Source organism: Calonectris borealis, chromosome 2, assembly GCF_964195595.1.
Source record: "Calonectris borealis chromosome 2, bCalBor7.hap1.2, whole genome shotgun sequence".
NCBI lineage: Eukaryota > Metazoa > Chordata > Aves > Procellariiformes > Procellariidae > Calonectris > Calonectris borealis.
Genome location: NC_134313.1, coordinates 92,675,758 through 92,703,031, shown reverse-complemented (window position 1 = coordinate 92,703,031; position 27,274 = coordinate 92,675,758). Strand labels below are relative to the sequence as shown.

The 27,274-nt window shown below is 42.2% G+C and overlaps 1 protein-coding gene across 13 annotated transcripts in view; it reads left to right on the top strand.

The window, feature by feature from the left end:
- The window catches only part of PIGN (phosphatidylinositol glycan anchor biosynthesis class N), a 120,534-nt gene extending 101,026 nt beyond the window's left edge, over window positions 1-19,508 (top strand). For 5 of the 13 annotated variants that reach the window (XM_075142523.1, XM_075142528.1, XM_075142525.1 and 2 more), the window contains 5 exons: window positions 404-479; window positions 1,802-1,875; window positions 4,766-4,808; window positions 6,530-6,582; window positions 13,630-15,250. In XM_075142523.1, coding sequence (XP_074998624.1) covers window positions 404-479; window positions 1,802-1,875; window positions 4,766-4,808; window positions 6,530-6,582; window positions 13,630-13,753 — 370 coding nt within the window. In that variant the 3' untranslated portion in view covers window positions 13,754-15,250. Of the gene's footprint in view, window positions 1-403; window positions 480-1,801; window positions 1,876-4,765; window positions 4,809-6,529; window positions 6,583-13,629; window positions 15,252-17,415 lie in introns of those variants that run through there. The other 8 variants (XM_075142531.1, XM_075142533.1, XR_012672448.1 and 5 more) reach the window with 7 other exon arrangements.
- Window positions 19,509-27,274: the final 7,766 nt, after the last annotated feature.

Genomic DNA, 27,274 nt, shown 5'->3' with positions numbered 1-27,274 from the left:
GGTTAGCAAAATCAGGGCAGCAGAATTAAAGCAATAATCAGTGGAATAATGATAACAATTTATTTTTTCTGCTCTCTGTAACGTGTTCCCTAAGAGCCTGAGCTTGTTGGTTATGAGGTCGTCTCAATTTCCATTAGAAGTTAGTGGCAGCGTGAGCAGAGAGAGCTCGGCTTCTCACCAACAGCACGGCGCCTTGAAAGACATGAGCAGAGAAAAATTGTAGAGAAAGAAGTGAGGTAGGCTGTCCTTGCTAATTTAATATTTGAGCAAGAGAAGAAGTTGGAAGCCTTATTTAAAAATGTATATACGCACAGTGTGTTACAGAGTAACTAAATGTTCTGTTTTTTTAATGGAAAATGCCATTTCAAGGATATGTTGTAATGTCTTTTTCGTGTTTCTCTAGTTTTGATCCTGCTTCTGTCTATTGTTTCTTGACTGTGTTCAGTCCCTTCATGATGGGAGGCTTGCTTGTGCTAAAGGTTAGTAATCTTACCTCAGTGAAACTTTCTCAAAGAACTGTTTAATAAATAACATATCATGTACACGATTTTTACATTGCAATTTACAAAAACATATATATGTATTTGAGCTTCATTAGCCTTCTTAACCACGTGTGAAGCTTTCAGCCTTTGTAGTGTTTCTAGAGACAGATCCTTCTGTTTCCCAAAAGAGAGAAGCTACAGTACTTGGAAGTATAATTTAACTGCATTAGATCGGTTTATTGTATTAAAATGGAAATTTTAAATGTTGAAAAAACTTAAATTATTTAAAAAATTATAAGCTTTCCCTATAGAATAGTATCTACAGAAACATTGAGGATATGTCTATTTTATTAGCTCTATCTACATTACATTAAGTACAGGCTTTGAATGCTCTACTGATTAGGTTGTCATTTTACAATGAATATTATTTTTTATAATTTTTAATAGTCTACCAAAGATTGGATGGCACTTCTTGTTTACGGGCAAGGTGTGGGAGCTCTTTTCTAATATTTGAGTAAAGGATCTACCAGAGGGGTAAAGAGGCAAACAGGAAGGCAGACATGGAATTTATGGATTATTGCTAAAATAAGCAATATTTCCTGCCTCTGCTTTTCTGCTGCTTCTGTCCCAGAGAAAGTAGCCTTAAGTTACAGGTATACTGCATGTTATACTGCAGGACATAAGTCAATAATGCAAACCTTCTGAATGCAAGAGAACAGGTTTTAGCAATGCTTTTACACTACTAACTTAAGGATTACAAGTCAACTTTGGAAAGAGCAAAAGGCAACATTCATGTTGCTAACTTGTTTGTTTAGTTTGTTCTTAATTTACTGAACTGTTTACATTTGCTTGACTTGGCTTTGGAGGGGCAGTGTGATCCTTGCCTTACTGAATACATTCTGTATTCAGAATTTTTTTGTGGTTGAGATGAGATTGTCCTATTATGCTTGGAGCTCTGCAGCCTGTCACATGAGATATTGGATCTGAATAGTTCTGTCTTCTAGCCTTGATGAAGTATTTATCACTAGTGCTAAAATGGATAAATGAAGTGAGGATCATTAATGTGTTTTAATTATAGTTTTCCATATTGCCTCATGGCTTATTTCACTGCAGTTCAGCTATGACCATGGAAGGGTTTTTTTATTCATTTACTAAACATGCTTTCTGCAAAATGACTTTCCACCTTTTCTTGCCAATATTTTATTTTTGTAACATACACGTTCTGTGATAATTTCAAAAGCAGGAAAATGTTTCCATAACCTGCCAGGTTGTTTTGTAAATCTGGCTATAAACCAAAATGTAGCTTGTGTTTTAAACAGGTTGTAATCCCGTTTGTTCTGGTATCATGTGCTTTCGAAGCCGTTCAAGTCACAACACAACTGTCTTCTAAGAGGTACAGTAAGTGCTATATTTCTGCATTAGTAAGGGTTTCAAATCTATTTTGCAAGAATTCAGAATTGTCAAATCTCAATCTAAATTTAAAAACAACAGTAGATCACATTGTTGCTTTTATTTGTTATTATGGTTTGGGTTTTTGTTCACTGATTTTGCAAGCTCGGGAATTCTTTTCTTAGTGACAAATGCGTATAAATGGAAATGTTGGCCCTGTCTGAAACAATCAGATATTTAATATTCTTTGTTGACAATACACAGAAGGAGCACTTTTCTTCCCATAATGTAGAAAAATGAGCAGAATTTAAAGTCTGATTTTTGTTTTAAATTGCATCTCTGCCTACAGTACAAATTTTTAAAAATAACTCATTTATAATGTAACCAATTTACAGCTTTGTAGCACTGACCCCACCACAAATAGCATTTTAAAAAAAGGCTGTATGACCTTCCATTGCAGTTCAATGCTTCACAGGTGTGTTCAGTATTACATATTTTTTGCAGTAGGACTAGATGGCTGCCAGTCTTCAGAGAGAATGTGGAACGGATGCCCAGCCTCGCAGAGTGCTGTATCCGGACTTGAACTACCCTCACTCTTTTCACTGTCTCAAGATTTTTATTTTTTTAACTGCTAGCCCTCCCTGCCCCTTTCAGTGCACCCAATGCACATGACTGAATCCTCTGCTCATCATGTGGGATTACATATGGTGCTGAGACAGAGGAGGTCTCTGTCAGCCACATGGTTTTGAGTTTGTCACCGTGGGATGTTGTGTAGGGTTGACCGAAAGTCTTGCTGGACAGTGGCAGGGGGACCACAGGATGTCTGTCCTGCATATTGCTCAGCTGAGCAGAAGGAAGCTGCCCTTGCTCAGTGTGATGCCCTCTGCCTTTCTGTTTTTCATCCTGCCTGTACCCTGCCTGTTGCCTCCTTATACAGTGCCACCCGGTACTAAGGAGGGACACGGCAGCCTGACATCTGACTTGTTGCTGGAGAGGAAGCGCAAGGCTCACCATCCCTTTTACCTTCTCTGCCTTAGCTCTGCACGCAGCGTACTTGGGCTGTCCCTGGACCCCCCAAGGAAGTATATTCAAGCTCCTCACTAAGGCTTATACAGGAGCAGGGCTGCGTTGAAGAATCAGGGTTGCTCAGAAGACTAGCTAGTGATTTACATTTCTAGGGCTCAGGCATCATAAAGGTCACCATTTCCTAACTTGTGAACGCTTGCCTTGGCAGCACCAGTGATATTGCAGGCTTTTATGGAATGTGCATCTGAGTGTGTGAGAGGGGAAACGATATCAACTTCTTAAATCAGGGGACATGAGTACGTCTGTGCAGCTTTATGAGGCTGTGATTGTAACTCTGGCTGGTATTTGTGCCGGCTTCATTTAGTTGTGCTCAGGTAACAATAGCAGTGATACTGGCACAGCGTCAGCCTGGGAACAAGGCAGAAATCAGAAGATGTGTCCAGGATCCCTGGAGAGGCGGTGCTCTGATTGTCAGTGCATCCTGAAGTCTGTGCTGCACTCTTTATTGCCTTTGCTGCCCGTGCTAGATAAATTAAGCCATCACAGGGGACGATCTTGTCTTTGTAGTCTATAAACATGCCCTGAAATTAGTGTTGTCCTTCGTTGTGAAAGGCTTCCTGCAGTTCAGAAGGGCAAAAAATAGATTTTTGTGATTTGGACAAATTGCTCCTAAACTCCCTGTTTACAGATTAAAGATTTTTTTTTTTTTTTTTTTTTTTGCTGTTCATGGGGAATGTTCTGTCAGAATATGTTCTTGGAGCTTGCCTGTGAAATCAGCCCTCTAGTTGAGTGCTTCCTAGGCCCTACAAGATTGCAACATCTTATCTGAGCCATAGGGAAATGGGGAGAAGCCTTTCAGTGCGTCTGAGATACAGCTGGTTTGTTGCATCCTTGTTTACTAATGAAGCATAGCTGACATAGGCAATATCAGAAACTTCCTCGTCAGAAGGCATTGGTATGGGTGTCCCCCCAGTACATGCTCATACAACACTGCAGCAGGACATTTTCTCCAAAAAAGCTGTGTGGATTTATGATGGTAGTACTAATAAATTAACTGTATTCTAGTTAAAGACTTTTCTGTTAATGGGTCAGCTGTTTGCAACATTGCTTCAGTGTCATTAACTTAGAAACTAGTTTTAACCAGTTATAGCAATTGCTTTCATGTAATTTAGGATTTACATAGTTTAATGAAAAGAAGATTAGGTTAATGGGGAGGGGAAATAGCTCTGCATGCTCCCTTTGGTTCCTTTTACTGGCCACAGCCTACTTTCCAGAAGTAACCTGCCGCCTGACAGAGAGGCCGGTGGGTTTGGGAGCATGCCACCAAAATGCTGGGCATTCCCAGAGCAGCTTACGGGCACCCAGAGATCTGGAAGGGGGGTAAGCACCTCCTTTGGCAGCCTCCTACCCAGCAGGATGGTTGTCAGGACAGGACCGATCGGCTCAGGTATCTGTCTGCCTGTGCCAAACAGCTTTGCTCACTCTTGAGTCCATCTTGAAGCTTCTAAATCAGCTTTATTTGGCCTAACCGGCACATGAGCTCCCTGCATCAGGAATAGGCAGGTGCTGTGTGTAAGATGCTCTTGGTCTCCAAAAAACGACTCGTGTTAGGTTTCTCTGTTGCAAAATTGAAGCTCTGTTAATGTGAAATGTCTTTTTCAAGCAGGGGGGGATTACAAATGCCAGATGTCCTAGTCATATATTTTAACTGTTCTCTAATACATTGAAATGTATCTGAGTGATTGAAAGGCAAGTGCAAAAAATCATCTTATTTTAATTTCTTTATGGGGATTTTAATAAGCTTTGTAACATCTGTGGCCATAAATAAAGGTAGATGACCTGTTTTGTTTTGTTTTGTTTCTTTGCAGCCTTTTCCTCATTGTTCTTGTGATTTCAGACATTATGGCTTTGGTAAGTTGTTGTTGCACATTCTCTTCAAATAAGATCAAGAAGCAGAGGGTTCTCCTAATTCCATCTAGAGAGATCTGAATTTGTTTCAGACTTCAAAGTTTTTGTAACTAGGGCAGTGAATTGGATTGCAATCCTAGCATAATTTAGAGATAAAACTCCTCCAGTCACCACTCTTTGAATTTCATGTAATTAATGCTTCTGAAGAAGCAATATTCTCATAACAATGAGAGACAAAAATGAAGTAATAAATTATCATTCTGAGTTTTTCATGTGCTTTCCAATCAAATTCCTAGGAAGAATTTAAATGAGAATATCAGTTTTAGCTGTTTGCAGGGTTTAGTTAATTTTCAGGAATTTTGAACCTTTTACTTGCCCCACCTTCACTTGAAAAAGAGAGGAAAAGGAGAAATGCGTTACCCGCCAGCTCTGTTAGAGTTGTCAGAATCCAGAAGATCAGAAAAAGACACTTTGTGTCCTTTGTGCCCTTTGTAATAAGCTGTTAGGAAATGCTATCTTCAGAAAGCTTGCATCCACAAACCAAGCTAGCTAAAACAATCCAAAGCTGAACAATACCCCAAAATAATCTTTTACAGATTAAATGTACGTTTTCGTTGCCCCCTCAAACTGTCTTCAACCCAGCAAGCAGTGCCACTGGGTATCACAAGATAAACACAAAACTTTTCAAAGCAGCAGGTAGAGCTGGTGTTCTCACTTCGTACATGCTGGTTTAGTTTCATCCCTTTGGAGTAAGCATTGCTGGTATGATTTCCTTGTACAGTGTGATCTGTGGATCTCACTTGATAGGAAAAACAGTGAGTAAAAAACCAAATGATGACTAATTTGTCTGTAGAGTGAGAAATGGAGAAGGTGTAGTTTTGTGTAGTTTCAAATAAATCTGTGTGACTAATCTGATTTTTGATAACTTCCACACGAAGAGGATTAAAATAGCAGTAAAGCACACTCATAGCATTTCACTAATAAAATAAGTCTAAGTAGACCAAAAGAAGAGAGCAGGCATGTACTGGTGTGTAGCAAGCCCCAGTATATCCAGACCTTATATCTCAAGTATTCTCCTATTTTGGTTTAACTATTTTAAAACAATTAGCAAATATGTACTTGGTGTACAAAACAAAATATTACCAAAGAGGTGTAATATGCAGGAGCTGTGTGTTTATCAAGAAATGAAAAAGTTGGCAGGGGAAAAAAAAAAAAAAAGAAAGAGAACTGGTTTGTGGTCTTGAATCAATGTGGCCACCAGCTAGAATTTGGGGGATTCACTAATAGACAAGTACTGTCTTCTCCCAACATTATTCCCGTTTTACAGGGGAACTGCCAGAGTTGCCCAAAGAAATTTGTGGCGGAATTCCATGAAAACAATGCAGCCTTCTCTTTGGCACTAAGTGTTATTTGGGATCCTGTTATTTCAAACAATAAGGTGGCTTAGGTTTTCTTATTGAAAAAGTTCTCAGCTGGTAATCTGTTTCTTGCAAGCCCAGCTTGACAGAACTTAGTCCATCTTTAGGTGTTTGTGTTTGATACCATGTTAAATCTATTTCTGGCTCCTAGACTATTCTTTACTTTGGTCCAAATGAGCATTCCTTGCCCTTGTTCTACTTGAAGAATTAGAAACTTAGAGTAAACAGCCTGAACACATGGGTTTTCATTTTGCATTTCAAATTGTGCAATGTTGATGTACTAATCAAAGCTCTTTTATTTCCTAGCATTTTTTCTTTTTGGTTAAAGATTATGGAAGCTGGCTGGATATTGGAACAAGGTACAGGGGTTTTTTTGCCTCCATTGCATTTTTAAAATGCTCATAGTTAATATTGTTGTTTATCTACTCAGAACTCTTGTAATTTTTTCCAATTACTCTCCTTAATCACATGCTTCAGTGATGTTCCCCGTACTTAAAATGCATGTGCACGCATGTGTGCACACATGTATACGTGTATATATATCCCAAGCTAAAACTTGTGTCTTAAAATCTCTGTCAGAGCAACATGGAGTAAGTAATGACTCTAGCATGACAAGAAATACAGTTAGTAGGATTTGTTTGATTTCTAAAGAACAGTAATTATACAAAAAATATTTTAATTACTGTTTTGCATTTTAATTAGTTGTAATCACTGTTAAAATAACAATCTATCAAAATTGTTAATTTACTTGAATCTAGTTAATCCTCCATATACAATCCCCTGTGAATTAATGAACCTTGTGCAAATATGTTGGTGGCTACCAAGACCCATGCATTTATCCTCCCTCTAGCACACGTATTCTGCCTGTTTTCTTTGGAGGTTCAAATTCCTGCTTGTAGCTACCTTTTGAAGGTTCCTAATGGGAGGAGATATAGTTAGATCAAAGAGTGGAAACGATGCTTTAACATCACACTTTCTTGCTATGGTCAGCTTATGGTAAACCAGATGGCCTCATCCTTTGGTTTGAATTCCTATGCAGATTAATAAGGATATTAAAGACCTCAGAAAAGCTCTGTTCTGCTGGGCGAGAAGCTTTCTAATTGGGATTTAGCAAGCAAAAATATAAATCGTTACAAGTACCCGAAAACTTCCTCTCTGGTATACAGTCTTCATAGTGCAGAGATTTACAACGGTGATAGGTTGTTGGATCCATTTCAGCTGGAAGTTTGCCTTATCCCAAAGAGTTTAGGGGAGCTCATTATGCACAACCATAATTCTGCCTCTTCATGTGTGTGTGTGTTTTGAGCACTGAAGAAAGCACTGAAAAACTCCTTTCAAAAGAGTAATTTGTGATTAATTTTTAACGTCGTAATGCATAATGCTTAGGCAACCTTAAATTTGTCATTACTTCACTTTTGAGTGCTTGACTTTGCCACCTACGTTATTTTATTATAGTGTCTTTATATATGTTTTATATGTACGTGTGTATATGCACATAAGCTAAAAATGACTAGGTTGCGTAAGAAAAGAGGTGAAGTCATAGGCGCAGAGCTGAAGTGGTCCTTCTTTTACCTAGCATGAGCAATATTTTGGCGCCTGAACCTTCTCCTCTGAGCAGATTTCTAATGTGTGATCCTCAAGCTTGGCAAAATTAGTAGGCAACAGAAGATTTTGTTTGTTTGTTTGTTTATTCCTGAAAGGGAAGATGAGCTTCACGGGGTTTTGGGCTATTCCCAAAATCAGTGGGAGAGAGATACTGACATGGCTCTTTCCTGTCCTCCTGTTACAACTGTGGTGACAGCTCTGTAGCATTCCCATTGTAGTGTTGTCTGTTGTTGCTTTGACAGCAAGGTCTGAAAATACTCTATCTCGGTTGCCATTTTAGGTGTTGCCAAAATTTTCCTGAGAAGGCTGAGTCAGTTAAGGAAATGACGGTTCTTTTTTTTCCAACTGTTTGTATCTCAACAAAGCCTGCGTAGGATTTCATGGAACAAAGAATAGCAGCGCCCTTAGGGACAGCTGCTCTCATCTTTTTTTTTTTCTTTCTTTTTTTTTCTTTTTTTTTTTTTTTGTAGCACTGGTAGGAAGTCTGTGTGCGCGCGTGCAATTATCAGGGTTCGTTTTATATTACTAGTTACCACATCATTGAAATCACAGGTGGAAAAGCAGCAATTTAATTGCCCAGTGAAGATTCATTCCTCTAAAGTCTGTCAGAGTTCAGTGGTATATGTGCCTCATTTGCAAAGCTTCTGATGTATATTTCCCTACTCATTCTTTTTTGTGGTGATAGCTTTCTATGGATTTTCTAATTACCACGCTTCAAAACTTTTGTATGTCCTCTCTTTTACTAAGAATGTGCAAGTTCAGTAGGAAACCCTCATTAGGCAATACTTGGGTTTTTCAATACCAGTCCTCAGAATTTTCATGTATAAGAGCTGGTTTTCCCCAGCTCTTGTGATAAAAAGATGACCTTCACTGCTTTTTTATGGTGATGTTTTGTTTCCTAGTGGATCTCTCTCATTGTTTGGAAGTAGGGCTTGTTTACTGAACTTACATATTTTCCTTTTTTTTTTAAATTTCACCCCTAACTCCTGGCTTTTACATCTCATTATACCATGCCTTAATCACATTACATGTCATTTTACTGTGCCTCATATCTGCCTTGACAATGTGATGTCCTTATTCCCCCAGCTGAATTCACCATGACACTTAAGCATTGTCTTTGAATGTAAAGAGATTTCTATTTTTCCCACTCTTCCAGATCATAATGAAATGCTGAGCAACAACAGATCCAACATACAGTCCTGTATTACCACATTCAGCAAATTATCAACGCACCATTGATTCCCTCCTCTCAGTAAATTATCAATTACCATAAATATTTATGGCTTCTTAGAAAGTTTTCAAGCCCCTTTGCTTAGCCCCTTTTGGTCATGCCAAAATCAATGTGAACTTGTTTTTCAGAGAGTGCTTTTCATTGTTTTGATGTAATAACGGGATAATAATCTTGCAGTGAATGCGGAACTCATAGCAGTGGCTTACGCAAGCTTCTGAGGCCTGCTAACCTTCCCATCTACTTATATATCTTGAGGTCACCCTAAATTGCATCATATACCCTAGAAGAACACACCATTACATTTCATAAAAATAATAATGCAGTTTTCCTAGTATTTTTGATGTATTAGTGTGTAGTATGTGATCATGAGAAGTTTGTTCTGACAGATTCTTTTATTTTTTAATAACAGAAAAATGGAGTAGCTAGCTTTTCGGCTTCTTTGTCACTAGAATAATTTCTCTCTGACTTATCCTGTATCTGTGGATCTCTATAGATAGAGAAATATAGCCTTTAAAGCCTACTATATTTATACAGTATATGCAATTTGTAAATAGCTGTATATTCAGATAGTCAAGATAAACTCTGAAGCTTCTTTATATGACAGTATTATATAGTTTTATACAGACGCATACTGTACTACTCCCTCCCTCTTTTTATAACAGTTGCTGGAAGATAAAGATACAATCTTAACTGTTCTGCAGTTTCAAAGTTCAGGGGACATAGATAAAGCACAGAAGACTGTTTTTTAGGTTTTAGGATAACAGAATCAGTTTCAGGTTTGGGATGCTAGGACTTCTAGGTCTGACTATTAAAACAAAGGTCTTGTAAGTAGGAGGAAGACAGTGTTTACCAACAATTTCTAAAACAGGAGCTAGGAGTGATGTGCTTTGTGATTTGTTTTGTGTGAAACAGAGGAGACAGTGTGTGGGATCCCGGCTGGAAATGCAATAGACTTAAAACTCAGAATCTAAATCTGGGGTCTCAGTGTGTGCTTGGGAACAATCCCACAGTTCAAAGTAGCATGTAGTGTAGAAATAAGGTCCTCGGACTCTTCTGGAAAGTGCTCTTCCAAGTTCTTGCACAAACTGTTTTTGTTTTACTTGTTTTAGTTCTAGCTACTTAATTGCTATGGTAACTTACTCCATCTTCCTGACTTCCCAGCTTCTAATCAGATCTGCCATCTTAGGAATTAGCCTGTCTTGGGATAAAGCCATGTTTTGGAGCAAGATTGATTCCACACACACCCCCCCACACTTTTCACTGATCTTTGATTCTTTTTGACTTTGATTAGTACTACTCACGGATGTACACTATCACAAAGCCACGAGATGGTAGTACCTCATACGTTCTCCTTTTGGTTCCTTGCCACCGAAACAGGTGTCTTCCTCCCTGATACAAAGTTTTCCTAGCACCAGCTTTGCCTGTTGACCTTGATCCATACATAGGGCACTCACCTTTCCATTGAACAGTGCTGCCTTACCTTAGATCATCCGTGATCCCCTACCTCTTCTCTACCATTACCTGTCCCTGCCCATCTCATCCTTTATAAGCATTGCCTGACTGTGCCCCACTATGCTATTCTCTTGTACCTGTTTAATGTCTCTTCTTCCTCCACACGGATATAATTTGCCTGGAGCCTAGAATTTGCTCCTTTTTCTTATCAGCTCAGGTTTGACTTCTGATGGAGGAAGCTTGTTTTGAGAATTACCCACTTCACTGTAACTACAGATCCAGCCAAGGGTGCAGTTCTGGGTAGTATAGGAATCAAGATTTTGCCACTGCTGTTGTGGCATATACCTGTAAGAGTCTTGCTTTGTTTGTTTGTTTAATTACAGCATTACCCCAGCCTGAGAACTAATTTACCAAGCAGAGCTGCCTGCAGGCACTGCAGTACCAGTTGCTGATAGCCCCAGAGATGCTGGGTGTTTGTAATTATGTGACAGGTAGACTGAAATTGTTTTTAACTGTGCTCTATGGCATAATATATGTATATATTTCTTTACTCTGAACATCTGATAGTTTAATAAAGAAGCATAACTATTCAGCCTTTTGCAGTATAGCAAGGGAGAAGTGTGTGCAGCACTTTCTTCTTTACAAAAGTGCAGAGGACCCAGTCCCTTGACTGACATGTAGCTAAGAGAGTTTGTGGAGGCTTTTTGAGAAAGCCCCTCTCTATGCTCTATCCCAAAATAATTGATTAGCACCCACATCTGGAAAAGCTCCTTTTGGGGCAGACAGGAACTCGGATGCCTGTGTAAGGACCATGCTGTTGGCAGCAAGTCGCTGATCCACTGGTGACTCAGAGTGTCTGTAGGAATAAAGGCAGGGTCTTCATTTGGCTTCTGATTTTCAGATTTCTCATTCAAGCTTTCTTCGAAAGCTAGAAGGAAAGTGGTGTGGCTACTTACATGAAAAACTGCAATTCTGGTGCCAGGTGAGAAGGAAAGTTGAGGTGTTACCAGTAATGCATGAGACGTTAAGCCATCCAGCTATTTACTAGGGTGGCTGTTCCCTTAAGAGCCACGCAAACTTCTGTTCCTGTGGTGCTTGCACAGTCCCCAAGGGCATGTTACACCATGAAGATAACTGCAAGGAGGGTTTGACTTTCAGTTGGCAACATGTCCTTTCCCATGGAGAACTGCAGCTGAGCCTGTAACACGCCCAGGTGGACTTCCAAGGGCAGCGCTTGAGGGAGTTGTGTTATCTTTGTTATTGTAAATGTGCCGTGAACTACGAAGTCCAAAGTGCACTGACCAGGTGAAAGTATGCTTTGTGCCTGACTTCATGCTCTCACTGTGTCATCTTACATCTTCCCCACAGAGGCAGAGCAGCAGTGTGGCTCTCATAGGTGTGCTGTCCTACTTAGCTAAAGCTGGAGGGGGGAGATGCTTAGAGGAAAGGCATGTAGGAAAGATGGCTCCTGTCTGATATTTTAAACCTTGAGTTGTTCACATTAGTGAATATTTTCAGTTGCACTGTGTACAGGTGGCAGTTTACAGAGGTGCAAGCTGCAGGCTGTTGGGGTGCACTGTGCTTGTTGAGATCTGAGCCCATTTGTGCTGGTGGAGTTTTGCAATTGATTTCTTAAAACTATGTATTTTGAGCAAGGTATTTGTGAGAAGGTTTAGTCAGACTCAACAGAAACAGAAAAATCTTGTAGCATGAGTCAAGTCCCTTTCAGTGTTCATCCACTTTGGTCAGACCCTGGCTCCTTTGTTTGCTGGTATCCTGTCAGTGGAAGAGCTCCCGCTCATTAGTGAACTTTTTGGATTACTTCTCTCACACTGATTAATGGCCCAGCTTTGTTAAGAGCTGGTGCTTCTCCACTTCACAGAGCTAAATTGTGCTGGGCTAGCACCAGGGTTGTCACAGTCTCAGGATCGTGAGGATTGATAGCGTCGGCATTATGAGCTTTACTGCTCTTCCGTGGCTAAACTCTCAAACCGAATGAGTCCTCTGGCAGGAATTCCAGGTCCTTAAACTGGCAAGTGCTCCTTGCAATCCTTTTTTGTGACTAAACTCAGGCTTCCTCGAGTCTGAAGTTACCCTACTTGTCCTGAAGAACCATCTGCTTCGAAATAGTGGAGATGAGGGCATCAGGAGGTGTGGGTACCTCTCATGTCAGAATGCCAGTATCTTCAGTAGTCCCAGGAAAAAAACAAACAGCTGCACTGGATGCGTGATGGACACGGGTGCAGCAGTGTTTCATCTGCAACTCTAGCCTGAAATGTCACTGGATTTGGAAAAATTCTAATTTCTTAATGGCTAGTGGTTTACATTAATAGCAGCTTGATTCAGACATTGAACACAAGGTGCTGAATATCCTAGGTCAGTCTGATCCTAAATGGCCCATCTGTAACACTAGCGAACATCAGGTACCAGAATTTGAGCAAGTGGAGGACAAGCTCTCTGCTTGTTATCCTTTTAATTGTTAGTGACTTAAGGACTTCCTAACCCAGAAGCTGCATCTTCATATTGTGTTTATTAGCCACTCTTGAACTCATTTGTTTAATCTCTTTGAAACCATGTGTTACCACAGCAGAGAATTCCACAATTTTTAGAAATGTTGAATGAAAAAGTAGTGGGGTTTTTTTCTTAAAGCTGCTCATCACTGGAATAATGTTTTCTCTAGAAAATTGCGCTTCAGCTGACATAAATATCTGAGTTGTCTTACTACCAAGGAATGTCTACCTCATGGCAAATTCTCCCCAGATTCTGTGTTATCAGTTCACAGCAAACGGAAGTTTTGCAATGGTTTCAGTCACATACGTTGAATTACCCACTTGAATGAAAAATACACCCAGTACCTCTTATTCACTTGGTAAACACTCAGTTGTGTTTTCTATTGTCCCCACCATTTTATTTTGTCACTGACTTTGTTTTTTACACGATAGTGCTGCTATAATAGTTGTCTTCCAGGAGCAGCATATATAAAATTACATACTAGGCCAAGAATTAGGCCTAGTTAAAAAGAAAAAAAGTCTTCAGAGGGTTGTTTATGTCAGGGCTTTTTTTTACTCTGCAAATTTGCATTTTTCTCTCACTTCTTTTATCTGTCTCCTCCTTGCAGCATTAGCCACTATGTGCTGGTGATGTCGTTGACCATATTTATGATGCTGATGAATGGACTGGCCCAGCTGCTAACTACAAAGAGACTTGAACTTCCCAGAAGGACTAAGCACCATTCAACGTGATAAAGCGATAAATCTTCCTGCCTTGTTCCCATCCTCAGGCTTCCTCTGAACCAACCTCCACCTCTGGAATGTAAATATAAGTTAACGGACTAGAGTGCCAAAATCCCATCCAGGGATCAGAGTGCTCTGCTGATACAGGTTAAATGCTGTCCCGTAACTGAAATTTGCATTTGGAGATTGCCATTTAGACATCAATGGGGCTAAAAAAGCCTCAGCTTTATTCTCCAAGTGTACATATTTCTTGAAAATAAAAACAGCAACGAGGTCCTTTTTAAAAGAAATAGGCAGCCATCTTTTGGGTTTTTTTTTTTGGTTGTTATAACTTGTCTGCCAGCTGTTTCTCACACACATGCTCGCTCTCATTAGGAGTCTGCAAAGTCCTAGCTTCGTTTCATGTCTCGCATAAGCATCTCACAGACTAAAGCATAAATGAAATCAGTCTGGGCAGATCACTGATTTGTATGTTGCCAATGTGGCATATGCATTTGAATATCTCTGAAACTGGCTACGCTTTTTGCAAGCTGTGTCAATGTACATGTGAGAATATGTTGAGGCAGGTTAAGACTGGTATGCTGTGAGGCTGTTGCTTGTAAGACAACAGATTTTAGCTAACCTCGGTGTGAACTGCTGCTGCTGACCGTGCTCTCCTGCCGCCTCCTGGTGCTTGGGTGAGCTGAGCATACCTGAGTATGCCAGCTCAGGTCAAAAAAAATTTCCATTTTAATTGAAAAGGAACCCAATTAAAGAATTGTAAAATAGCATTCAGACAGATTCCCTGGTCCAGCTTGTGACGGGGCGGGCAGGAAGGTTAGGGCTGGTTGTTTCAGTGGCAGCCCAGAGTTAGATCAGCATCAAGAGGTCATGAAGCTGCAGCTGGAGCTGGTGGTTTGCGTAGAGTGATGTGACATGGAGACTTTTTTCTTTTCTTTCCCTGTTTTCCTTTCCACTTGTTCTGCTCCTGATTACAAGCGTCAGCCTAGGTGATTGCTGCACCATGAATCAAACGCAGACACAAATCCCCTGGTTGTACACTGATTACAAGTGAGAGCAAAGAGCCAGGGTGCTTAGAGGCTCTGCTATTGTGGGTGCTCCTGGGGACCCAATAACTGTAAATACATTGCATGAGGCTTTGAGATAGACTTGTAACTTTGTAGCCCTTTCAAACAGCAAGCACCAGCTTCCCTACCACTAGCCCATAGCTGATTAAGTAGCACAAACTACAGTACCCACCTACACCTCAATGCTTCATTGCTCCCTGAAGTCATCTATTGCAAGAATTAAACAAAAATTGTATCTCCTGAAGCAAAAATTGTATCTCCTGCTCAGCAGGAGGCCTGCACAGAGCTAGGTGTCCTGCCTTTGAAACAGCTTTTTCCATCCACACCGTCAATAAAAGCGCTTTTAAAGCAGATCCCTTTGCACAGTGAAGGAAGCGAGTGAAAGAAAAAACTTCCTTTTTTCTGTGCTGTTGTATGATGGCATCACTAAAAATTGTGCTATGTAACCCTCCCAGGGCTTTCTATCTGGGCGTTGATACATATGGTACATGATGCTGGCAGCCAAGGCTAGACATTGGTCATGAGGGTTGCTCCAATACTCTTTCCAGCCATCTGGCGTTTGGCTGTGGTCACACGTCTGTTTAATGCTCTGGAAACTCGTCATTCCTCTGCAGGACGTTTGGCTGAGGGAAACCAGTCACAAACCTCCATCTGATTGTTGAGCGCTAGGAAAATATTTTATCATGGGCCTGCAGTTGTCTGTGCAGCTTTGGAGTGCCTCTTAAGAGCGTCTGAGCACTGGAGAGGGAGTCATTTTTCCACTAGGTAGTGGTCCGGTGGTCCTACTGGGCATGTTGCTAGCACAGCTGGCCTCAGTCACAGAAGATATTTCACATTTGTTACAGACTATACCTGCAGACTTGCGTGCCGGAAGGTGGGCACGTGCCCACTGCTGGTAGTCGTACCATACAGCCAAGGCAAGGAGCAACCATGAGCAGGGGGAAAGTTGCTGCCACCGCAGAGACTATGTGTAGGCATGGGAATCTGCCACGCTTGTTCTCCTTCCAGTGAGTCTCTGCTATGGAGAGCTATCCCCGCCTCAGCCCCAGTCTACAGGGTGCACTATATCATTGCAGGGGACTGTATCATCAGCTTCGTGTGACCTAACTGATGGCTTGAGACCTCTGTCTACAGCGCTGTCATTTCAGTACACACAGCTATAGGCAGCTGTACCATTGAGCCTCCCAGCCTCCATTGCTGGAGCGACTTATTTGCAAAACTACTGTTTGTAGAGCAAATTCACCGATGGGAACAGCTGAACAGCTGGTGTTGGTGTGATGTGAAGGAATTGACTGAAAAAGTAGGAGCATGGGACCCACAGGGCTGCCATCCTGAAGGCACATCTTCTGCAGGCATGTCAAAACTGCATGTCATCTATGACAAGACCAAGTGGATGTCCCACCTACCAAGTGAAAACACTGGAGGTGCGTACTGTCTGCTGCTGCAGGCTCCCCGGGAGAATGTACACGGGAGCTCAGCAGGCCTGATGTCTTTTCTTACCACAGAGGGCTGGTAATAAAACAGCCTCTTACCCCACTGCGTCTGGTGCTGCTCATCTATGGTAGTAGGAATAATCCATGTACTCTGGTATGCAGGCAAGTGGAAATGGCTGTACAAAATACGACCTGCATCAATTACTCTTTCTGCTTATGGCTTCCATAGCGTCTCTTTCCACAAAGTAGGTTTTTGGTTTTTACATCCATTCTTGTAAGAGCAGAAAGGGGACGATGAACACGGGGGAACATTTGCAACACGTGCAATGCTTTTTCCCCAGTGCTGCTCCGCAGGGGTCTGTTCTTGTTTGCCATTTGCTCTGGTTGGGCTATAGTGGTAGCAACCTTAGCTGACCTTTCCCTTTCCCCTTCTGGTCCCTCGCATCTCTGTGCCATTTGTGAATTCAGTTTCTAGCCGAGGCCGCAGGAGTGCTGGAGAGCAGCTCTTGTGGAGAGGCAGGATTGGCTGTGCTATTCCCGTGTCTCCCCAGGGGAGGCTCTTGCCGGAGTCTTGGCCCGCACTTTTGGGTTTACTCCAGCACAGGGAGGTGTCAAAAATTCTCCCACTCAGCTACTTTACACAGCCCCATGGGGTGTGTGACAAAGTCGACTCTTCACTCCCACGGATGCGTGTTCCTCTCCTTTCCAGAAACAAATGTCATCAGCAATAAAAAGTCCTCCCCAAACGTAGGAGCTAAGGTAGGGAATAAAATTTTGTACTCAGCTGAGTTTAAGCTTTCTTTTCCTCTGCTTGTGGGTCTTCGAGCATCATCCCTCTTCATGGGGCCCAGACAGGACTCGGGCCACAGAAAGGGGGCTCTGAGCCAGCAGAGCCTTGCAGGCCAGTGCAGGTATCACCCAGACCCTGTGCCCAGGCTAAGGGCACGAAAGCAGAATTACCCCGAGCCCTCCTGCCTGCCTTCTTTCACCTGCAGCAGAGTTGCAGACTCTCTGACTCCTAGAGCAGGTGAGGCTCCAGACAGTGAAAACCTCAGGCAGGGAAAGGCAGGTAGATCGACATTGGTTTTTATGCCTGGGGCTGCGCAATTTTTTTTTAACTATACTTGTAGTATAAAAACCTCTGCAAAGCTTATATTTCTTGTTTTCACAGCCATGGACCCCTGAAGAGCTAACCATAAACCTGAAGTGCCCATCAGGTGGTGTAATGCAAGAGAAGCTGTATTGAAGAGCAGCTGATGATACAAAGATCTTGTAATCTTCAGCGCTGGGTATTGTTCTCTGCTGTTGTGTTATCAAGGCTGTATACAGCAGCCTTTTGATATCCGTCCAGGGAGTGAGCTGTTTCTTCAGAGATGATGAAGCTGAGATTGTATCAAGACCTCTTATGACTCAAACTAAATGACTTCCCCTTCCCCCTCAGAGTAAATCAGATTTTACAAGCTTTGGCAATTTCAATGCATGCCGTGGCTGTTAGTTGTAAGGCTGCTGGAGCCTTCACGTTCTTGAATGAGAACAAAGATATGAATGAACGTTCAAGGTCTTACCCAAACCTTGCTCTCTAGCATTGCCCTTGAACTGCAGTGTCTGGTTTGGCCAAGCCATGCTACAAATGTCATTTCAGCTCCTACCACTCCAGCTAGTCTGTAAGGGTGCGATGCTCATCGCTTTTCAAAATTGTCCACATGAATCCTGCAGTCCCTTCTCCTGTATCTTTGGGGTGGTCAGGGTACTTCTCTCAGATGCCTTTGGCGAAGAGGATGAGAGCACGGAGGGTGCCAGGCTTGCTGCTGCATCCTGATAGATGTGGGCTGCTGTGAGCAGGAGCCAACTGGAGAGGATATTTTGGGGAACTACAGTTGTGGTGGGGAAGGGAGAAGAGCTCTGTCTTGCACCTGCTCTGGAGTGTGCTCTGCGTCACAGTGGTGGGGCATCTCCAGGTGCCCCCTTCTCCATCATCCCATGGCTTCATCCAGCCTGAAGGCAAGAAACTTTGACTTTCTTCTCCTGTGTGTTGTCTTTGGGCAGCTGCTTTGTGAGCTGCCATGGCTGGGGAAGGTTTGGGAACCTATCTTGCACTGCTGCCACGTGTGCGGGATGGCCTCAGATCAGCCCTGGTCGTTCATGAGACAGGGCTCATGGTGAGCTGGAACTGACGGTCACAGTGGCTGGTGGTCACCAAATTATTTACAACTCTCTCCTCAACTGGTCTCTCCTGGACTGGTTACGTTAATAAGGACGTGCAGGGTTGAATCCGGTTCATTGGCTTAAAGAGACTCTGAATTCAGCTGCTTCCTGCAAGGGCTCCCTCCTCGCCCCAGGGCAGGGCACAGCGTTTTAGCATTTGAGGACTGAAAAGGGGAAGGAGAAAGCTGAAAGGATGGCACTCACCCCCTTCCTGTGACCTTTGAAATCAAGCTTGTTGATATTTTCTTTATTTGTTGATTTATTGACTTATGCTTGGCAGCAAGCTTCATAACTTTCTAACTTTGAAGGTGGATAGTATCAAGTGGAAATAGAGGAAAACACACCTTATTTTGTTTGCGTTTTATTTTCCATGTGAGTTGTAAGAGAAAATGCCTTTTTTTTTTTTCTCTTTATTTCCTTTAATGTTACATAAGGTGAAGCTGACATACAGGTTTACCTTTCACTCGGGTCAGTACCGCTGACAAACCTGTTCATGGCTGGATGTCATCCAGTGCGTTCTGTGAGTACCTGCCCAAGCCCGACCCCAAGCTTCAGCAACCGCAAGCTGATCCAAAGGGCGTGTGTCCAGTAACAAACATTGCAAAATTGAACCACTGGCATTTAGGGCTGGGGAAACCGCTGACCAAGACCTAAACTCCTCTAATTAAACTTAGCTTATCGCTCTTGCAGAAGTGCTAAAGGACAAGGCATTCGGAGTGCAGTTCTCGTATTGACTTTCTGCGGAGTAACCTTTATATATCTCAATAGACGTGGCCTTTTGTGCTGGACATCGTTATTCTGTCTTCTCGGCATATGAGACAGTGCAAGACAAAAACTGCAGAGTAATTTCAACAGGGGCTGAAATTTGGTGGTGTGAGTCCCGGTGAGCATACAAGCAGAGACGGGCTCTGAAAATACTGTTATTTTATTTTTGTATCAATTTCCATATTAAGTTAAGAGACACTTTGTACTTACTATACAAAGCACTGCTATCCAGAGCTATATTTAGCTGCTCAGATGTTTGTGTCTCCATCTCACTAGATCTCCAGAAATGAGTGGATATTTTCCATCATGAAGTAGGAAGCTTGTTATATCTGACCTACTGTGAAAGGAAAATATCCATTTCACCGCCTTGCATTTTTTCCTACAAGCGGTATCTTTCTGCATCTCTTCTAACCTACGTTAACATGTTATATTTCCTTTAAAATGCTACAAACTTACTTGCTTTAATGCAACTCGGCAATTGACTGGTATTTACGGCCAGAAGTAGAAATGAAACGTGTGTGTCATTTTTAAAGAATTACATAGTGAAGGAAAACCTCCTAGTATTTGGGATGACGGCCAAATCTTCATCCGGGACCTGAATCGAACACAAGCCTTCCGAAACGTTGTCCCAAGCTCCTCCATTTCCTGGGGCTTTATTTCCCTGCCAATCCCAAAGCAGTCATGCAGTGAACCCTGCCTAAAATTTTTTTCCCCGAGCGTGGCTTTCGGCGGTTCCCCTCGAGGGTCCCTCCTACCCTTGCTCTTCCGCCTGTGTCCTGGGTGGCCCAGGACCCGACCTGCCAGCCTGGCTCTGCGGCAGAAGCTTGGGAGCATTTGCAGACTCAGCGCCCGAACCCAGGATGGTTCAGGGGACGAGTTTTGTCCTGTTCGGTAGGTCATGTTGGCAACCGGTCTATCATGGGGGAGCCTGTTTGCTTGGTTTGCTGATTTTGGTTTTTGTTTGTTTGTTTAGGATTTTTTTTTAATGATACTTAAAGCTTGGGGTTTGGTTTTTTTCAATTAATGATTGGGAGACCAGCTGGCGGCATTAATTCATTTTAATATGACTCAATCTGAGAAGTGCTCAAGCTTCCTCTTAGAAAAAGTGGCTGACTGCATTTTTTTTTTTTCAGGCAGTTTACTTGACAGAGAATAAATTTTTACAAAAATTGCTCTACAGAGCAAGGGAACAGACTCTGTCATTTTCCCTTCCCAGTACTCATTTCTTGCAAAAGTACCTGACATTTGGGGGAAAAGCAGCCTTTTCATTAGTGGATGCATGGAAGGCCCCACAGGCAGGAGCGCAGAATAACTGGCTTTGCAATCTATGGAACTGCAACTAATTGTATTTTAAGGCTCTATTTCAGCGAGGCACCATTGCCGCCTATCATTCCAATACAATATATTGGAACTGAATGACAGCAAGTTTCTCTCCTTGCAATTTTAATTCTTTGTGAAAAATCACAGGAGCTGTGAGCTTTCTGAATACGAAGCAAGGGGGCTCAGGTAAGTGGAGGTGACATTCCCCTGTAGTTCACAGCAATTAACCTCAGTGAGGGAAGGAAAAATTAAAATGGTCACTTGTGTTTGGGAGAATTACATTGTGATACATTGCAAATACCCTCATCGTAGGCAGTTATTTAACTTAATCTGTGCCACAGTTATGCAAATATGCTTATCATGCATTTGACAGCGTGCTCCCATTCTCGCTCTAGGAGTGGCAGTGTGTGTAAGATGGATCGATGTACACATTCCTAAAGGCAAAATGCGTGATACTTGTCAGGTTAGAGCTAAACGGCATTATTTATTTGTTTATTTTGCAAAGTCTGTGAATGCGCCTCACTATTAAGAAGAGGAATACAGTAATGATTCTGTTTAATTAATGGAGAAGTAACTTTCTTGCCAGTTCCAAGTGCCGTTTGATCTATCTGAGATGTCATAGGACTGAAGAACTCCTGTAAAGGGCTGAGAAAGCATTATTTGCGCTTGGTGCGCGGAGCTTTGTGAAAGCAATTTACATATTTGCACACTGAAGCATAACTACCAGCACATAAGCAGGGCGATAAATGATTAACTATAAAAGATTGACAGTTTGGGCAAAAATCCAGCAGAGCACTTAAGCATGTGCTTAACTTCAAACAACCTGGTTCTGCTGACTGCAGTGGGGCAGTCAGGTCCTCTCTTAAGTTCAAGAAACTGCTCGTGCGCTTCAATTAAACGTGCTTAAGTGACCTGGAGGACCAGAGTCTGGCTAAGAGAGCTTATAAAAGGGAAAAACTTTCTCGTATAACACTTAAATCAGGGTGGCAGCAGTAAGTAGGACTGTAAACAGATCGGAGCTCATCATGGATGGAGCATCCTCAGCTCCCATTCGTGAAGTGGGAGTTGTCAGTCACCTAGCATTTCTCAAACTTAGGACAAAAACAGAAGTATTCCAGCAAAAGACTAATCTAGTCTGCCCGTTCCAGAACAGCATTTTGTTCTGTATGGTTTGTTTTTGTTTTGGTTTTGATTTTGGGGAACATGAACATATTAAATATTTTATCGTTGTTCCCTGAAAATCTCATTCTTCTTTGGCCAAATATTGCTTTCACTAAATGGCTTAATTGGAAGTGGAATTAGGCCAGAAAAAGCTAAAACCCCCAATCTCCCAGCAAACAGTGTTTTTGTTTTGTGGTAACTTGAAACTCTTCCCCAGCATTCATCCTGCACTGGCCTCACGCTACCCACCAGGAATCCTGCTATTAACTTCACTTCATCACAAGCCCCATTCTTGCAGTGTATTTGGAAGTTCCTGAAGCTGAAGGTGGAAAAAGCTGCTCTGAACCACAAGTGTTAAGCAAAGGTTGAAGGTCCAAATTGGGGTCATTCTGATGAAACCGGGTTTGGACTCCATGTAACAAACTTCCTTCAAACTCCGTGGGACTGATTTCATGTGCCTGCGTGAAATTTAGCGAACTAGAACTACAAGTGAAGTCCACTGCTTTCTCCTTGTAACCCTTCTAAAGGAGAATATTTGGGCTTGTATCACTGTCAGAAACATATGCTCCTCGGGTTACCACTTCCATCTCCAGCAGATACCTGCAAGCAATGGCTACTCTATGTTCACCAGGCATTCACGCAAGCATGAAACCTTCACAATGATCCCTGTGTGCTTTTACCTCAGCACAGAGCAGTACATGCTACTGTTGTATGTTCTTTGCTTTTTGGGAAGCTTTTTGACTCCATAATTTGAATTTTTTTTTTTCTTTATTTTACCTCTCCTGATATCATCTCTCTTAAAATATGAGATTTTGGGCGGTTGGGTGAAGCTTAATTAAAGCATGTCAGTGTGATGATTTCTTTCATTCAGGAGACATGTAGGAAGATGATAATCTCCTTTTTTGGAACAAAAATGAATGGATTCAGTGCCCAAATTAACAAGAAACAGAAAAGGATGGTGAAAGGATTTTTCTAGGGCCCAAGTTCAGATCTAAGCAATAAGATACTGTTACTGGAGTGTGTATTTTCCCAAGTAGCCAGGAAACAGAAAAAAGGAGCTAGAAGGTCCTGGAGACCGAAAAAAGTTGGAAATACGATCCAGAAAGAATGGCTGAAAAATCTCTTTACAGGTTTGAGTGCAGGCTAGAAAATGATAAAGAAAATATCTCTGATTTGATTCAAACTATCTTCAAGGCTTTTGTATTTCTTTTTCTTTTTTTTTCTTTGCAAAAGAAAAAATTTCTCAGCAATTTCTCCTCCTAATGGAAATAACTTGAAAGACACTGAACAATAACCAAACAGCATGACATACAACTACTATGAAAGTAGTCATATTTTTGTACTCAGAGGGGAGGGGGAGCTCGAGCTTTCTCCATATCTGTTTACAGCATCAAAATAGATTTTATGCTCCTGTAATGCATGGACCTTGGATATAAGCCAACAATTGCCAAAATCAGCAGGAATTTCTCAAAGCCCATGGAAGCCAATGGATTGAAAGGTCGATCATAGATCAACAGTCAAAACGTTCTCTCAAGAATGTAACTTAAAGGCTGGTTGCTACAGAATTCAAGTGCTGAATTCAATTCAGAAGTCTATTATCATTCCTTTTTTAAAGCCAGGTTTGATACACTGGACCTATATGGAGGTTGTGGCTTTGTGTATATGAGCAACATGCACATGCTATTTACAGGTGCCGCGTTGCTGCAACTGGTTTCACTCAAAACTCTTTGTATATTGGCCAACTCATATGAGCATGGGCAGGAGCAATGCCTGATCGGCTGTGAAGAGGGAAAAATCGCTAGCATTCATTTTCATAATCAATCCTGATTCCTTGGGGAGGAGGTACATTGGGGTGGATTTTATCACTAGTGAATTAACTTGAGAGTGGGTGAGGGATGTGGAGGAGGAGCTCACAACTCTGCCACTAGCATTATTGAATGGTTTGGGTTTGCTTCTGTTACGAAAGGAAACCATTTATATAGTCTTTGTTGTTGGTGGTTTTTTCCTCTGGACTCAGACAATTCAGAAATCAGTAAGTCCCATAAATTCATATCAGGAGAGGCAAGTTTATTGTTTTCTGTTTTAAACCAGTTCTTCTATGTTTTGTCTTGCCTGCAAAATCCTTCCTGCTTCTCAAATGCAAGATAATGCAGGCAGGCAGCATTTCTAATATAAGCCAGAAAAGATGTAATGATAAATGTTTAACTGCAGTTTTCCATTTCATATGCTGGAAGTAAGAAAAGGGAGGAAAAAAATGGACATGTTAATGATGTCCTATTATCATCATCTTCTCTTCAGCTAACATAGGAGGAGGACACGTAATTACCTGGACAGAGACTAAGTATGTTGACTTCAGTTATTCCTCAGCTGGAGCTGTTTTTCAGTGTGTGACCACAAAAAGCTTTAAGGAATAATGCATAAAAATGCTATTATCTTTGGAAAAAGCAATATTCAGCTGGCTTGGCCATTATGTAGGTGAAAGCACAACGGGGACTGCCGAGTACATTTGCATGAGATTAGTTAAATCATCTAAGCCGAATGTTCCCCCTATCTGTTTCACCCTATGCTCAGATGCTGAGGAACTTGGAAGCAAAAGTAGCAATGAAGATGCAACACTGCATGAGCAATTCCATTATTTTTTGTGATAAAATAAGAGGCACAAAAAGGTGGGAAGAGTCATGGGAAACGCTAGTGGGGAAATGGGCGGCTCTGGGCTCTGTTCTGGGCTCTGCCACAGCGTGTGACCTTGGGCAGCTTGATAAAGTGTCTGGGATCTTTTTGGCACTCGATTTCATTTTGAACAAGACCATGACACTGAAATTCCCACTGCAATCCACAGCATTTAGTAGGAGGTACAGCCCACATCAGTACTTCCCCTGTGAAATGGGAATCGTTTGACAGGATGACCCACACTTTGCCCCTTCTCTGAAAGGTTGATAGCCTACCTGGACACGAGGGGCAGTTTCCTGACGCTACCTTATACTGCGTGCAGGGGGAATCTGATCTCGGTTGGGGTCTCTGGGAACGGCAGTACTGCAAATAATAATGCCCCCGCCCCCAGCATCGGCTAAACGCCAGTTTCCCAGGTTTTGATCGCCTGGTGCCGATACGGGCCAATGGAACTTGCTGGAGCCGAGACAGACGCTAACCTTTCCAGCATAGCACGAGTATGTGCTTGCCAGGATGGAGGGGGTCTTTTTGCGGGCTGGTTTTGTGTTGTTCCGAAGCCTTTGTAGGCAATTTAGAGAATATGTCCCCAGGACATTGTGCTTTGGAAAACAGGCATAGGGATTGGGGCGTGTTAGCTCAGCTGCAGTTTTATTGGCAATATGGGACATGAAATAACACAAAGTTTCATCTGGCCATAGAAATGACTAAATAGAAGTACTTTATGACTTCGGGAGTGTTACGTTCTTGTCATGTTTCAGCATTTGCAGATACAACAGATGAAGCAAATTAAATTATGCATGCACTAAAGGAATGCATTGTTAGCCACAGTCTTTGTTAACTTGCCTGCAAATAAATAAACACAAATAATTAGAAGATGTATCTTGAAGATTTGGTAGGTTGGGGTTTTGTTTTGCCTTATGCTTATACATGTAATACATATGCGTGTGTGTGTATCTGTAGATGACCCGTCAGCCCTACCTGCTGCACTTGTTACCTGGTGGATCTCACGGTGTAGGAGAAGCCACATGGCTGCACATCCCTCATTTGCATTCCAGTTGTATACAGCTTTGGCAATTTGTTTATGCAACTGAATGTATGCAATCATCAATAACACAGTCCGCAATAAGTCCCAATTAACGTTGCCGCAGGAATCTTCCTTCATGTTTGTGCTGGCTTCTGTAGATTTAAACGCTCAACCTTAATGATGCATTAACGTTGTTTTCTTTTTTTTTTTTTTTAATGCTGTGTTTGCAGTATAAAGTCCACAATTTATTTTGTTCTCTTTGCCCAGCAGGGACACTTTTTCCACTGACTCTTTAATAAGAAGCCTTCATGAGTACGAAAGCCATTTATCTTTATTAGTTGTATATTTTGCTCATCACCTCTCTTACATTTATGAATTAAATATTTATTTTTTTTCACAATGAATAATGCCCCACTGCTCAGTAAGAACAATTACCACCAGTTATGCACGGAGAACCGTAAGCAAAACAAACTTGCATTACTTCTGTAAGTCATGTCAGAAGTGACAGGAACGGAATCTTTCAATGGAGATCCTTGTGGGGTTGGGGTTTTTTTGAAGAAATCTGCAAAATGGGCTGTGAAAGAAGGGCTTGCATCTGTTTGTTTGCTTTGTTTCATTTTCTTCTTTTGCTTTGTGATACACAAGCAAAGGTGAAGGAATTTTTGTTCTCTTCCCCACTTTTTGCTTGTAATCTCATCGATAGACTAAGAGCATATACTGACGAGTATTCGTTCTGTTTGATACCATCTGAAACCTATTCAATTATAACTGAAAGGGATTAGCTTACTCTCATTTTTTAATGAATTAATTTGAAGGCTCAAAGGACCAGTGTGGTCAGCTACCAGATATTACTGCGTCAAGCCTACAGCTCTAACTGGAAGTTGCTGAAGAAAGATGTGCAACCCCGAGCAGAAAACTTTGTGTTCATGTAGCATACATGACAAATCCCCATCACCTCTGAAAACATGGAGCTTGTTTTCAAGCTAGATTATGTACCTTCAAACTGCAGCCACAAAATTTGATGCTGAGTCTGCATCTATAGCACAGCAACCCCCTTAAAGGAAATCAGTCGCAGAAAATAACTCTAAAAATTGTTTCCCCTCCCCAGCAACACCCTGTATTGTTTGAGGTTACGTTCCATGAGCAGAAGACCCAGCGGAGCCTGGGCAAGGCTGTGCCTGTGCCCCTGTCCCCTGGGTGCCTGGCGGCGTCCCCCGGGGTGCCCAGGCAGGGGACAGCTGGGCGAGTCTGCCGAACCACCGGCCAGTTGTGCCCAGTCTTGGCCATGTGCTTTTCCCTGGGATCTCTTATTCTCCCAGGCGGTTGCGTCTCATCAGCCTTTTAGAAATTCAATTATTTTTGAGCCTTACACCTCTAAGACTCCTTTGAATTCAGCTGAAATTGGCTTTGAGAGAGGCAGAGAGGGATGGAGGAAGCCTTCTCTCCTGAGGACACGGGCTGGTAACTCTGGGCACTCTCTGCCCATCCTTCCCCTCCCCTCCTTTACCGGAGCCCTTGGCAGCTGGATGTTGAAGACAACTTGTGCCCTCTGGTAGAAATCACCTAGGTAGATCACCCTTTTTGGGCAAATACTGCCTCTGGGGAGGCAGCCCTCTGCACCTTGTGATCCAAAAGGGCCAAAACTAAGCCGTCCCACTGTCCACTACTCCCTTGAAGTCGGCAGGGTGCCCCGAAGACCTGAGCTTTGATTTTTTTTCAGGATTGAGGGAATTTGGGAAAGAAAGGGAGCTTCTATGCGAGAGTCTCCCCCACCGGGCTGGGCCTGTGGCGGGAGCTCGGCCCCTCGCCAGGGAGCTGCCACGCGCCGGCCCTTCCCGAACGCACACGCAGCTGTAACTGCTTTTCTTCTACCTCTTTTTTTCAG